The sequence below is a fragment of the Ornithodoros turicata genome, chromosome 1 (genome assembly GCF_037126465.1).
Source record: "Ornithodoros turicata isolate Travis chromosome 1, ASM3712646v1, whole genome shotgun sequence".
Classification (NCBI taxonomy): domain Eukaryota; kingdom Metazoa; phylum Arthropoda; class Arachnida; order Ixodida; family Argasidae; genus Ornithodoros; species Ornithodoros turicata.
This window is the reverse complement of record NC_088201.1, coordinates 29797631-29811794: the sequence shown is the minus strand read 5'-3', so window position 1 is coordinate 29811794 and position 14164 is coordinate 29797631. Positions and strand designations below refer to the sequence as shown.

The 14164-nt window shown below is 43.4% G+C and overlaps 1 protein-coding gene across 9 annotated transcripts in view; it reads right to left on the bottom strand.

Moving 5' to 3' along the window:
• The window catches only part of LOC135377822 (chromodomain-helicase-DNA-binding protein 7-like), a 135207-nt gene that overhangs the window by 17454 nt on the left and 103589 nt on the right, over positions 1–14164 (bottom strand). For 8 of the 9 annotated variants that reach the window (XM_064610523.1, XM_064610515.1, XM_064610520.1 and 5 more), the window contains 5 exons: positions 13253–13322; positions 12412–13133; positions 12181–12307; positions 5222–5481; positions 1753–1887 (listed from right to left, as the gene is read on the bottom strand). In XM_064610523.1, the coding sequence (XP_064466593.1) occupies positions 1753–1887; positions 5222–5481; positions 12181–12307; positions 12412–13133; positions 13253–13322 (1314 nt within the window). The remainder of the gene's footprint in view (positions 1–1752; positions 1888–5221; positions 5482–12180; positions 12308–12411; positions 13134–13252; positions 13323–14164) is intronic. The other variant, XM_064610518.1, reaches the window with a different exon arrangement.

The window sequence follows — 14164 nt, the reverse complement described above, 5'->3', positions numbered from 1 at the left end:
CAAGAAACAGGATTTACTGGTTGCATCGATCGTTATTTATGAGAAAAACATATCGTAATTTACACTTTCCGTCTCCTCCTCAAGAAACGGGACAATGCGGAGAGGCCTCGGATTGGCCTTCCCAAATAATCTCACGCGATGATAGGACAAATCATTTTAGGAGACCAATGAGAGCCTGCTCCGCCCTGTTGGCCTTCTTCAGAAGGAGAGGAAGAGGGAAACTGAAAATTGCGGTTTCTTTCACTTATAAATCACGAATGACGTAACCGATGAACCCAGTTCCTTTTGTGTTGGTGTCACGGTAACGTCAGATTTCATTCCATGAGGAGAAATATTTCCTCTTAGTGTCCCATTAAAGGGAGACTTCGGAACCAAAGCTTGGATAAGAGAAAGTGAATGGGCAAGTACGCGGCCCCCTCGCGGCCTTTCCGCAACTTTTTGCCGGCTATTACCATTGTATTAGTGAGTGTATTTTCCAACAGAATGGGGTAAATCCGGCATGCGCTTTCAGCTTCCATAAAAAACGTGACATTGTCTTGGCAAATTTCCTGCAAATTAAATTTGATAAAAGTGCTCAGTAGCCATGGCAAAATCTCCCCCCCCCACCGAGATAAATAGCGTTGATCCCATAGTGTTCAGACAAGTAGATTCCAGGAGATCCGGCAGGACCTCCAATGTCACTCTGCAACGCGAATGGCTGCATTTTGAAGGCATTTTTCTAAATTAAACTGCGCAGTGACGAGACACCATTCAGCAAGAATATTTTGCATGGCGACTTTCGATGATGTGTATGATGAATGAAGCAGGCTTTTGGGCAATGTTAAGCGTCATTTCATTGCTCCTTTAACTGCTTGACAAAACTGCTAACCGCATACAAAGCTCTGCACCATTTTGCAGAAGGTTACCCTACTGTCCTAATATCCATGAGATTCGCAGCAGCTCTGGTACATTCTGCATTGCATTGTTGTTAAGTTCTTAGACACCAGACACATGAGCAGAAGCAACACTGTCTTGACAACTGTCATAAAATTTGACAACACAGTGAGGTCCCAACTTTGCGAGCCATCATAGAAGATGAAACTTGGGTTTATATGTAAGTATGCCTTCACCACAACACATGCTAGTGCAGTGGTTTACCCAGTATTTCGTTCCTGGGTTCCATTCCTGGATTCCGTTCCTAAATCACTGTGCTAGTGCTAATACCGCTCTTAAAACACATGACGTTTTGCAACCAACCTGCTGAGACATTTTAACGTGGTATGTACTGAGGATTGAGTCCAAGAGGGTACATAAGATACAACATCAGATTTCTAGGGAGCATTTGAAGCATGGAAGATGTGTTTGGGTTGCAGTATAAAGTCACAAGGACTTTCACCTTGAAGTCACTTTGAAGGGGCTGGAGGCCAACTGTAAACAGGAAGCTCCAAGCAACATGAAATATGCCCAAATTAAAATTGAAGTACCTCTGAACAAAGCCGTATCAATGCCAGGCTACTGAATAGACTACTGTATACTGGTGTGAATAGCGTAAACGCGATGTCACCCTAGGATGATCAATCTACGTGCCTCTCACTCTTTGGTCGCATGTTGGTGTTGCCGTAGTGTGACTGTACAGCCCACAAGAACAAAAATGGCTTTACCTACAGTGTTTACCAGAAACTGTTGTTGCGCCGTCGTAATGTGACATGGCCTTCATCCAAAAAGCACAATCTACATAGAACACACTTTAACTGATTGCAAACATAACCGCACCTTCTTCCCGGTGAGCCTATTGATCACGGAGACATTCTCATCTCCCGTGAGGCGATGCGGATCCAGCTTGGTGGGGTCCAGTCGAGGTCTCCTGCCCCTTCGCCTTGACTCGGGCAATTCGAGTAACTCCAGCTGCTAAACCAAACAGGAAATAAGCAGAAACGTAAGTATACTTTACTGAACTAACAACTGAATCAAGTCGACCTCAAGTCGACCTCAAGTCAACCTCAAGTCAACTCTGAGCACCAAACTTTTTCTAAGTGATTTGCTCTGGAGTTGCATGTGATCTGACTGTGATGCAAGGGGGCAGATGAACACTTTCTTTCAACATACACACAGTAGACTCTCGTTAATTCAAACACCTGAGGGTTGGGTTATGGTTCCTTATGTACGTATCTGTACATATAAAGTGAATTTTTCAATGTTTCCTCTACTAAACACGTCTATTGCAGTACGGTCGAACCTCTATACAGTCGAGCCCGTTTATCATGATCTTCGATAGAATGATAACTCCGATATTGCGATCGAATTGTTGGTTCCCGTCAGCTCTCCCATTGAACTACATGTACACAAAACATCGATATAACGATCGCTGCGAAAGTGCTTGCTCGCATATAGCGATCGGAATTCTCCCGGCAGCCGGTAAAACGCGTGAAAATTAGAAAGCAAGACTGCACCATTTCACTGAAAACAAATTACATTGGCATTTTCAAGAGCCTTCGCCTCCGTGCCCGCTAAAGTGAGAACGCAGTGCGTTTATCCGCGCATGACTGCCGGCGATTAAATGCGTGCGTTGCAAGGCATGCGACATCGAAAGGAGCTCATGAGAAGTAGAGGAGGTTGCTCCCTCTCCACATCGTTCTCTTGTCTTCAAGTCTTTTCTCTTCTTTTGCTGCGTGCTTGCTACGATGGCGTCCGCGGCTCCGAGACGCTTTTTGACGAGGAAAGAAGGGTGGCTCAACCCTATGTTACATGCGCTCTACAGGTTTCATACTGGTGCAAAACCACGTTGCGAAGTACCGCGGAAAAAGTCTATTGGCAGACAGTTGCGTGTCACCACCCAAACACACGTCGACGGATTACCCGTGGCGGAGGCACATTCTGATGGACCTCGCAGTCCCGATCGTGAGAATGATGACTACGGCATTGGATGACGAGCAATGGATGAGGTCGTTGACCTCAAAAGGTGCGGCGCCTCACACGGTATCGGCGGTTATGTTATCAAAAGCTTTCAACGCACACCTGCGTCAATTTAAAGCTAGATAAAATGCTTCTGTGCTCCCAACAAACGCGCATGTTCAGCGGCGTTCTACTTGTGGCGATCTACTTCGTTTACGCGAACCCAAGCGGCCATTTCTCGAAAGCTTGTTTCCAACGATACTCTGATATAACGATCAGATTTCGCGTTCCCGTCAATATCGTTATAAACGGGCTCGACTGTATAACGAAACTCAAAGACTGCAATTTATTTCACTGTACCAAGCTGTTCTTTATATGAACTCGAAGGTCGAGAATCGTGAAGGCACGTGCTGTACATGAGCGTCGATAACTCCCACTACAATCCGGAAAAGTTTTTCATGAAAAACGACGACAACGACAAATATAGCGCTCAGAGGCACCTACGGCATTTTATTCTTACATGAACTAGGCAGTTATTTGCATCTGCGTCGTGCCTAGAAGATCCAGTGTCACGCATTGTTCATACACCGCCAAAGCCTCCACAACTTTTTCCATATCGTGCTGTGGTTCCGCAAACCTGTTCATGGCATCAACCACCTGTCATTGTGCTGTTCGTCACTACCACTGTCCGTGCTTTGCCTGCAAGCGGCCGCAACGATCTCCTTTCGTTGGCCCTCCCTCTCCCTCTATGGCCCTCTGCTTGTGAATGCAAATTATTTCTCTCTATTGCGAATTTAGTTATACAGTAGAACCTCTTTATAGTAACTCCTCTTGTAGTAAAACTCTGCTTATAGTAAACGAGAACTGCGGTCCCGATAGAATCCCATACATTCAATGGCACACCTGATATAATAAAACTCCTGACCTAGTAAAATTTCATCAATGTCCCAGAGAGTTTACTACAAAGGGGTTCTACAGTATTGCGCTTCTTTGTAACGAGCTTTGACTGTATCATCGACATCCTCACTTGAAGTTAAAGACCACATTTCGTTATGAATTATACTCAAACATAGTCGTAGTCGAAGACACACGTATTGAAGGATTAGCTCTTGCAACGAGTCTGAAGCGGAGCGTTCAGAGGAGCATTCAAGAAGCGTGCAGAGGTGGACGATCTCTGCGTATAGGCAACCCAAGCGGCTAAGGTTTCATTCTATTAACGCGTTTTGTGCTCACGCATTCGGCGCATAGTTCACAGCGCCCCATGAAATGGCGTAACCAGTCGAAAACAGGAGCTGCCGCTTTGCACTACGCAGGCTTCGTTTCGCCGCTTCTTGGGTGCAGAAGCACTTCGCGAGGAAACAAAGTTCGAATTAAGGAGCTTATCATTACATTGAAAATACAGCGAGTGAAACAAAAATTCAGAATGTCTAAATTAACCGAAAGTACGAAATATTGGGGTTTGAATTAACGAGAGTCTACTGTATATAAACATGTAAACATATTTGAACTAAACATACTTTGATGAAAAAGGAGTGTAAGAAAAATCATTCAGGATGTTTCTTAGCTCAAGGTCTAAAGATATTCATTATAATTGTCATGTTTCAGGTAATACACACATTCCACTGCTTTTTCTGGGAAATTTGACAGATAATGAAATTATTCTTGCTATGAGAGCTATGGAAAGAAAGAAGCCTTGCAGGAGAAGCTCAGGAGTTCCATGAAGCAGCACTTTTGCACCAAGCACTTGCCATGGGACATACAATTTTTTTCATGAAAACAGAATCTTGCAGAAACAGTGTAATTTTGTTAATTTCTTAATCGTTCACTTTACAATGTACTGCTCACTTTTTTTTACTGCCGAGATGACAGCGGCCTTCCCCTGGAGGAATACAATCTTTTGTTTTTGCGACACACTCCTATCCGCAACAAGAAAAATACAGGAAAACGATCCACAAAACTGATTAGAAGGATGGGTAAAAACAACATAAGTGATGCAATATGGGAATGCTACAATGCAAGAGAAGGAAGAGTTGGGGGGGCATGCTACAGTGGGTCACTGGAAGCTGGAGAAGATGAGAGCACTAGAGCTTCACTGTGTAAACTTTGTTCCACCCATAGACAAATATATTGCTTTAAATGGGAGAAAACCCTAGGATACTTTGTTATGTTGAGGTTTAACTGTAATCAATTAGCAGACATTGTCAACTTTTCTGTGACCCTTGTGATACTGGCTATACAAACAATCTCTATGGTATACACAAAACCCCGTCCATATTTCTTAGCAGCAAACTCCAGAACATCAACACAGAAAATAACTGGGTCTCAGAGAGTGTTAAGCTGCAAGACCTACATGGCTTGATAAGTTGGGTATTGGTGAAAAGGCCATGGCAGCGGCAGCAAGGCCAGGGTGACTGGTCACCAATTCAGGATGATCATCGAGCCACCTCTTAAGGTCCTGCTGCATGGCTGCTGCTTGCTCGCCTATGCCACCAATACCACTACTGCTGCTGCTGCTGCAGTGAAGTGCAGAGGAAGAAGAGCCACTGCGAGCGTCCACTGTTTTGTTTGCACCTGGGAGGCTCGTTGCTACGCTGCTTAAGTTGGACACATCTGAAATAACAAGAAGTTATGCATAAAATGGTTAAAAAAACTACTCTAATTCCTTTAATCATACTCACGGAGGTAACTAGCAACTGAGAAAATAATTAGTAACTATGCGCCAGGACAGGCCAACTCCTGCAGGTCAACTCTGCCTACAAATCTTAAGACGTCTGCGACTGGCTTAGGCGGGCACGTAACGCTTGGAACGTCCTCACAACGTCCACTTGCTTCAAACTGTACACTGATCATGTTGTGAAAACACCAGACGACGAAAGACATATTTAGAGCACATTTGCAGGCGTTTAAACCAAACACGTAAAATATTTGTGCGAACAAAACGTGGATCGGCTTCCCCATCTGCATGGGGAAGCATCCTCCACATTCTCGTATGCCCCACTTTCAATGTGCGCACTACATTTTCTGCGGTCCGCCATTGAGTTGTCAGCGTCGTTGTTGAGTTGTTGTGAGCGGTCAGCTCTTGAGTCGTCTCTGAGTATAATTATCCTTCTTCAGAGAGTAACTTTCAACTGTAACTAGTTACAGTAACTAATTACTTTCTTTTAGAATTGCGTGTGGTTTACTGTAATGTTGTAACAATTTCCTCACAGTTCCCACAGAATTTGGGAACAAAAATTTCAGGGCCTTTCAAGGACCTTTTACGGCTCAGCCGTCATTTTGTCTGGGATGTAAAACACAGTATGTGACCAGGGCTTCAATATTTCACAAAATATATTGATTAGCTACATGTATCACGAGAGAAAACATGTGTAAAGCCCCTAGATTTCCGCGAATACGTGGAATTGGCCATATCTCGCAGAACATACAGTTTCCCACAGAATCGTCAGTTTTTTGCGGAATATTCGGTATACTATAGAATTATGGGCATTCCTTTCCTTGGTGTCACCATTCTGCAACTTGGCTTCACCTCACACTTCCTGGAGTGTCAGTTTACATCAAATTAAGTTAGTCTTGGTTAGTTTGTCATTGTAGGTTAACAATATTTCTACAGCTTTCGCACTCATAAATGTGCCGTCGTGCGCCACCAGAAGTTCATCAGTTCCGTTGACGACAAGTTGCATGTGCAAATTCGACTTTGGTTTGTCTGCACACACCCTGTGTATGTATCTCTTATGGTAAATTGAGATTCACTTATACTCTGTGAATTTGTGTAATCCTGGGAGAATGCTGAAACTTCACTTTTTGACTGTTTTCTGTTGCCCGCGGAATACCGCGGATTTGTAAATCCCACTTTGCGGAAAATTTAATTTTCCACCGCAGAAAGCTCGGAGCTTTATATGTACATGAAGACTGCACAATAGTAAAACGTTCACAAATGCGACTGACGGCTCCCAAACGTTTAAGGTCATACAACAATAAGGACTAAATGGCAGTGATGGCCAGTAGTTAACTACATGTAGTTAAACTACTAGTTAAACTACTTGATTGTAGTTAAAAAGTAGTTATCAACTACTTGCAGAAATGTAGCGGCAACTACTAGTTAAACTACTATTTTAAGTAGTTAACTACAGTAGTTAGGTTACTGAAGGCGCCAACTACTTCTGATTTTGCCGCAACCTTTACGGCACGATTGTGCTTCCGACATTTACCTTGAGCTACTTGTTTGATGAGAACGGAGGTGCAGAGCAATTGTGTCGTGCATGTGTACTACATCTTCACTTTTAATGCTTTAAAACAGGTTGCTTTAAAACAATGTTTAAAGCAGGTTGTTGAACGTACACCATAGCTGATCTGTTCTGTTTCCCACCACTGTACTACCGCGCATGCTTCATCTGTTGTTTTTTGTAACGTCCGCAGTTTGATTCCAAAGCGTAAGGAATTGTGTAGTTTGTTGCAATCCTGTGAATGTGACCCTGTTGCACTTACTGAAACTCGGTTATCGCCAGATGTAAGAGACAGTGAGCTGTTACCAGAGTGTCCTGGCTTTACCTTCTATCGCTGGGATGCATTCATCCCAGAATTACACAAATCACTACATCATATATTTCACAAATTCCCAAATTCAAAGGTTATTCTTCTTGGTGATTTCAACTACCCCTCAATTAATTGGAGATCCACCTCAGCCTCTGGCAGTGAAGAACGTTCTTTCATTGATTTGTGTCATGTGTTTGACCTTCATCAGGTGGTTCATGGACCCACCCGTGTAACTCCCACCTCATCAAACATCCTAGACCTAATCCTCACTAACGACCCAGATATAGTAGGTTCTGTATTTTCTCCATGCGCCTTGAGTGACGACAAATTACTACACTTTACAATATCTGTCCCCAGCGTGCCCCGTCGTTCCTCGTGCAAACGCATAAGAATATATGATAAGGATAACTACGACCAAATAAATTCTGAATTATCCAATTACTTGGCTAACTTTCTCGCTAATTTTGGAGTACAGACAGTCGAGGAAAACTGGTATTTATACAAATCCAAGACTAATGCACTTATTGAAGCCTATATACCCACCATTCTCATCAAGACACATTGTCATGCCCCATGGTACAATCATGAAATCAAACTGCTCGCCCGTAAAAAGGAACGTCTGTACAGGCTTGCTAAGCGCTCTAAGTCTGCATCATCAATGCTAAAATATCAAGAGTGCACCCGGAAATACAAATCATTGGTGACTTCTTCGAAACGCATGTTCTATAGCGAGGGCCTCGTTAACCTCTTGAAGCACAACCCCAAAGCATCCTACAAAGTTATAAACCCAAAATCTCCATCGGTAAACATCCAACTGAAAGATCGTGATGGTATTTTTGTTAGAGGTAACCAATGTTCTCTTATCTTCAATAACGCATTTGCAAGCGTGTTCACCAACGAAGACACAACTCCCCCTGCCGCGCCTCCCACATCCATCTTCAATAGCGCTGTCACCGATAGCGATATCTCCTGCTGGCATTGAAAAGATTATCTCTTCCATCAAGGTTTCCTCCTTTGCTGGTTTCGATGGAATAAACAGCAAAATTCTTAAAAACACAAAGGCTCAATCGAGCAGATTTCTTGCTGCAATATTCCAACAATCACTTAACAGTTCAGAGATGGGTAGAAATCGAGCGAACCGATAGAGATGTAGGAAGGGAGTTGCCTCAGGACAGAAGCCGCCGATATTTCGAACAGAGACTGTTCTTCTTCTGGGCACCATCCTCATCATTAGCATGGTTTAACGTCACACCTAACCCTTTAAATACCATGCCAATGATGAGGACGGTGCCCAGAAAAAGGACAGTCTCTGTTCGAAATATCGGCGGCTTCTGTCCTGAGGCAACTCCCTTCCTACTTAATAGTTCAGTTCTGCCAGAAGACTGGCGTCGGGGAATGATAATACCAGTGCATAAAAGTGGTGTCACTCATTCACCGTTGAACTATAGACCAATCTCCATTACCAGCGTCCCCTGCAAAATCATGGAACACATTATATATTCGCAGGTAATCAGCTTCCTAGAGTCAAATGCTTACTTTTCCCCCTGCCAGCATGGCTTCCGTAAAAAATTTCTCGTGTGAAACACAACTAGCTGGTTTTATCCACGATCTCCACTCAAATATGGACAGTTCTACTCGAACAGATGCAGTCTTCCTGGACTTTGCTAAAGCCTTTGATTCTGTACCGCACGCTAGATGAATGGTAAAACTCTCACAACTAGGCCTTGATGCACATGTTCTCTCCTGGATTCATATGTTCTTAACTGACCGCCTCCAGTCCACTTTCGTGAATAACCATTCCTCGTCCTTTTGTCAGGTATTATCTGGTGTCCCCCAGGGTATGGCCTTTGGGGTATGTGAATAAATAAATAAACATTGCTTGTCTAGCGAAGCCTCATTTGCTGTGAAATAATTCTGCAATTTAGTTTATCGCGTAGGCACAGAAAGAATTTCGCCGCAAGCTTTGTATTTGACGATCGTAGCAATGGCTCGAGCCAAAGTTTATCATTGCTTGTGATTCATATTTAGGTGTCCAAGAACACTACAAGGAATTTGTGTTGATGGACAACGTTAAGTAGTTATAGATGTAGTTAAACTACATTGCAGTAGTTAAAGAAGTAGTTTTAACTACTCCTCTGAAAAGTAGTTGAACTACTAGTTAAACTACTCAGTCGCAAAGTAGTTAGTAGTTATAGTTAAACTACTGTAGAAGTAGTTAGTGGCCATCACTGCTAAATGGTACATGATTAGAAAGGTGCAATAGGAAGGTGCATTAGGAAGGTGATGCCGAGAGACACAGACACGTCTATTTGCCTGTATCTCCGGTTTTTGCACCTTCATCATAGAACGGAAAGGAAAATTAATATGTATAACAGACGATGCTGTTAAGAAACAATGGCGCTGTTAATTTACGACAATGAAAGATGAAAGTCACTGAAAAGGTTAGCCAGCTGTAGGGATCGAACCCACGTCTTCTGGAACACACATCGTTGATTTCTTAGGCACTTTGAGGCTTTGTTTGTATCTGTCCCTTCTATGTTGTTCCAGCCTCAGAACATCAGTTTCGCTCTTGTTTCTCTCTGCTGTTAATTTGTTGCTGCTGATTCTTATGTAAAGAGGGCTAACTCCTATGGTTTTCGAAACTATAAACACAAAGCTTTTTTTAAAAAAAATTTATTTACCATATAAATATCCTTTATTCCTATATTTTTTTTTGTCCTGACTCCGGATAAGCAGAATTTGCACTAGCAGTTCTATGAGAACAAGAAAAAGATGCAAAATCTGGGTTTTTCAAGGACTGTGAAAAATACGTGGAGGAGCATTGGTGGAAGATATATTCCACGTACTAGACACATTGGGGACTCATCTGATATCCGATGGAGCATAACATGGGCCTTGCTGTTCGAAGACCCTACCCTTGTTGGCCTGACAAACAGACTGTGCAGTGCCACCGCATGGAGGTATGTCGCCTTGCTGCTTACGGAAGGGCACGCAGATATATTTTTCTTTCTCACTTGTTCGGTAGAAAAGGAAATGGGATTCCGTCCTCCTCTATCATCACAGGCGGTAACAAACAAGGGGAGAAGTAATCGCAGGAAACTGGGAAGTTGGAATCAAACCACGATTGTGTATCAAACAGAAAGAAGCATACAGCAGAACCGCGGAATTTTCGTATCAGATACTCTCCAACTCAGACTCTGCGCAATCCCATAGAGGGCGCTTCCCGGCGAGGAAAGTGGTGGATTATGAGGAGCACAGGAATCACATAACAGAAAGCCAAACATTTGTCTTCCTATTGAAACCTTTGCTTTTTGTGGGTCACTTCTCATTAGTGGGGATGGCTGACACAAACTTTGACGGCGACGCAATGTGCTTTCCAACAACATCAAGATTGTAGAGCTGAGCGGTGTTGCTCTGGAGATAGTGGTGCTTGGAAAATGTATATTTCTTGCCAATTCAAAGGAATATTTTGCTATGCTGACCGATATATGTAATATTTTAGGGTACTTTGTGAGTGTTCTCTGAAATAAAACTTTTGGATAGCAAAGAAATTGAACTATAGAAGCAAAAAGATAGACTTTCAGAAAAACGATTTTTTTGTGGCAATTTTTCATGAGCTGAAATCCACATCAAATGATGTGCATGTTTAGTTTGTGCAAGAGTTGTGCCAGCCAGTAATGTACAGCATCTTGTGCAAGGAAATGTGGAATTATCTCACAACTGACATCTGGTACTTCATAAGTTCTGTGGGAAAGACAAACATCACTGTGTGCAAAATATCAGTGGATGTTTTGTCTTAGTTTTCTACTCAGAAAAAGGGTATCTGAAAATTTGTGTCAGAAACAGAAAACCTCAGTTGACCCTCGTTTATCCAACACTGGCCGCATCCAGCGAATAATATGTCTGGATAGCGGAGGAAAAGGATAAATGAAACGAGTTGTCAACAAAGCCTGTGTTTATTTCGAAGGACATAGGAAACAATATTTCCATCAGGCCATCATTAATTACGTAAAGCTCAGACCCTGTAAATGCCTGCTGATGATGTCAGGCAAGCTAGATGTTGTATAAGTAGGGCCAGAAGTTTTCGGGTTTAACCCTATTTCTTCCTGTTTGTAAAGCTTTTGGACTGGAAAATGCATCCTGCTGTAAGTCACCTGAATTTGCATGAATTTGGCCATCCAATATATAGCACATTGAGAAAAAAGTATTTCCCAAAACCTTTTCGTCCTAATATAAGACCCGATTTCTCTCTGCACCACAATGCACTAGCAGAGTGCAAAGAATTTCACCCGATATTTCAAGGAATTTAGGGTATAAACGTATTTCCCCGATTTTTACTCCCAGAGTCTGAAAAGGAGTAAAACCCGAAAACTTCTGGCCCTATGTATAAGTAGCCAAATTATTGATTTAAGCTGGAACCACATGAGGCATATTTCAGGGTGTAAAACAGCCAGCGCGTAAAACACACAGCTGAAAACATGCGGGCCAAACTGCACGGATGAAGTGCACGGCGTGAAACGAGCAACTCAGAGGAAAAAACAAAAAAAAAACCACACAACCATGCAGTGTTGCCAGCAGGTGCACAGTATGCATTAATACAAAACATAAAAACACATACAACAAATAACTGGACTGAAGGACTGAAATCTGTCCCCATGTTTCTTGTTCGTATAGCACAGGATCGGGAAAACTGTAGCTCGGATAAACAGGGATCAACTGCACAGTCAATATTGTCAGCAAGCATTACGATGTAGGACACAGTTAAGAAAAACTTACCTCTGGCCTGGCGACTACTGGTGGGAACATCAGTGCCATGAGGCAAAATGCCAGCCGACAGCATAGAAGACAAGGACAGAGGAACAGAGTGGCTTTTGTGAGATTTAGGGGGCTCCTCGTGGCGGCTCTGAAACATGACACAGAAACATAGTGAAACATTGTTCACAGACACTCACACCACATTTTGAACACACTGGTGTGATACATTTAATTTTGGTTTAGTATTCTCACCTTCCTGGCAAGCAGCCTTTCTAATTCTTTCTCATCCACATGAAGCTTGCCTCCAACCATAGGTAGTGGCATTGGCGGGGGCACGTGCGCTGCAGAAGAGGGTGCCGAAGATGCAGACACTGAAGCTGTTGAAGATGCATCTGAGTCCTCGCGTTCATCAGCACTCGATCTGTGTTCTTCTCTGAGCTGCTTCTGCTTCCGCGCTTGCAGGTTCAGTGCCAACGCATCAATACGGCTTCCTCCTGACCGGCGGCCCCTGCCACCACGACCAACTCGTCCTGTACTACTTCCTAGTGCTCCATTCAGCAGAGATGACCGCGATGACCCAGCAGAGCTCAGGTCCATGGGTGGCTCTTCCGATGAAGCAGCTACCTTTGCAGCGGGTGGAGGTGTCGAGCCTTTCACTCGCAAGTCTAGCATTCCTACAGAGCTTGGTGGACGAGATGGAGGTCCTTGCTGGTGTGCTGGTGGAGGGGGTGCAGATGGGGACGGAGATTGGGCAGGGCGTTCTTCTCGATGGGCAGACAAGGGTGCGGGCGTGGAAGGCGTTGAGGTGGTAGGAGTTAAAAGGCTAATGGCAGTAGTGGTGGATGTGGTGGTTGCTATGCCTGGTAGACTTGCAACAGCTGTAGTTGTCGGAGGTGGTGGTGGTGCCAAAAACTGCTGGAGTTGCTTCAGTTGCTGCTGTTGCAAGTTATGGGACAGGAGTGCTCGTAACTTGGCTAGACAGAAAAATAAGTAGATGTAACATTAAAAACATTACTAAAGAAAGTATTCAAAGCTACTAGTATGCTGCAAGCAAATAAATCCGAAGCATCTGACTGAGATCAGGGGAACATACCTCTCTCAGCTTCAATTTCGAACCTTCGTCTCCTTCTTCTTCGCCTTGTACCTCTGAGCAGATCTTCATTCTAGTGAGTATTTGAAATAATATTGGCATTTACCTTGCACATACAATGCCCTAAACACTGCATAAAAACACCTATACATTACAGTAAGAGTGGGGTTAAATATCAACATGTCAATTTAGTAAATTTTTCACCATTTGAATGACACGTCTAAGTGAATACCATTTGTAGTATGTCATCAGCAAGTTTAGAGGTTGTGGAGAAACGTGGATGTTTGGGCTTTCTCTCACGACTCTGGGCTGGGCACGATTCTATTGCTCAGAAACAATCGGCGTAAGTGAAGATAAAATTGACTGTGGACAGTATATTGTACAGTACGGCCAACATTGCACAATGCCTGCTGTCTTTAGGGTTCACAGCAAGGGGTCGTCCAATACTGTGTGGTTGTGATGGCCTGGCGCGCTTATGCATACATGATTTACAAAGAATGGTCAAGCAGCCGAGAACGGCACACCGACCGAGAAGATACGAAAAGTGTTGCCAGGGGCCATCACGCAGTGGATATCTGACGCGTAGAAGAACATGCAGCCAGAAATTGTTGAGGAATCATTCAAGTGCTGCTTGCACAAGCAATGCTTTGGATGGCTCTGAAGATGATAAACTTTGCGAGCTGGACAACTTCGCTAGGAACTTGGACTCAGAGTCAGCCGCGTCGATAGATAGCGGTGACTACTAAAAAAAGTAAAGCTGTACATAGCTGTAATAAAATGATTTGTTCAAATAGTGTTTCTAAATTCCCTGTCCTCGAATGTAAGGACCCCTCCCCACTTTGGACAAAAAAAGTCCTTAGAATCGAGAAAATACGGTAATACATGTATTGCGAGTCCAACATAGCCAAAGTGCAA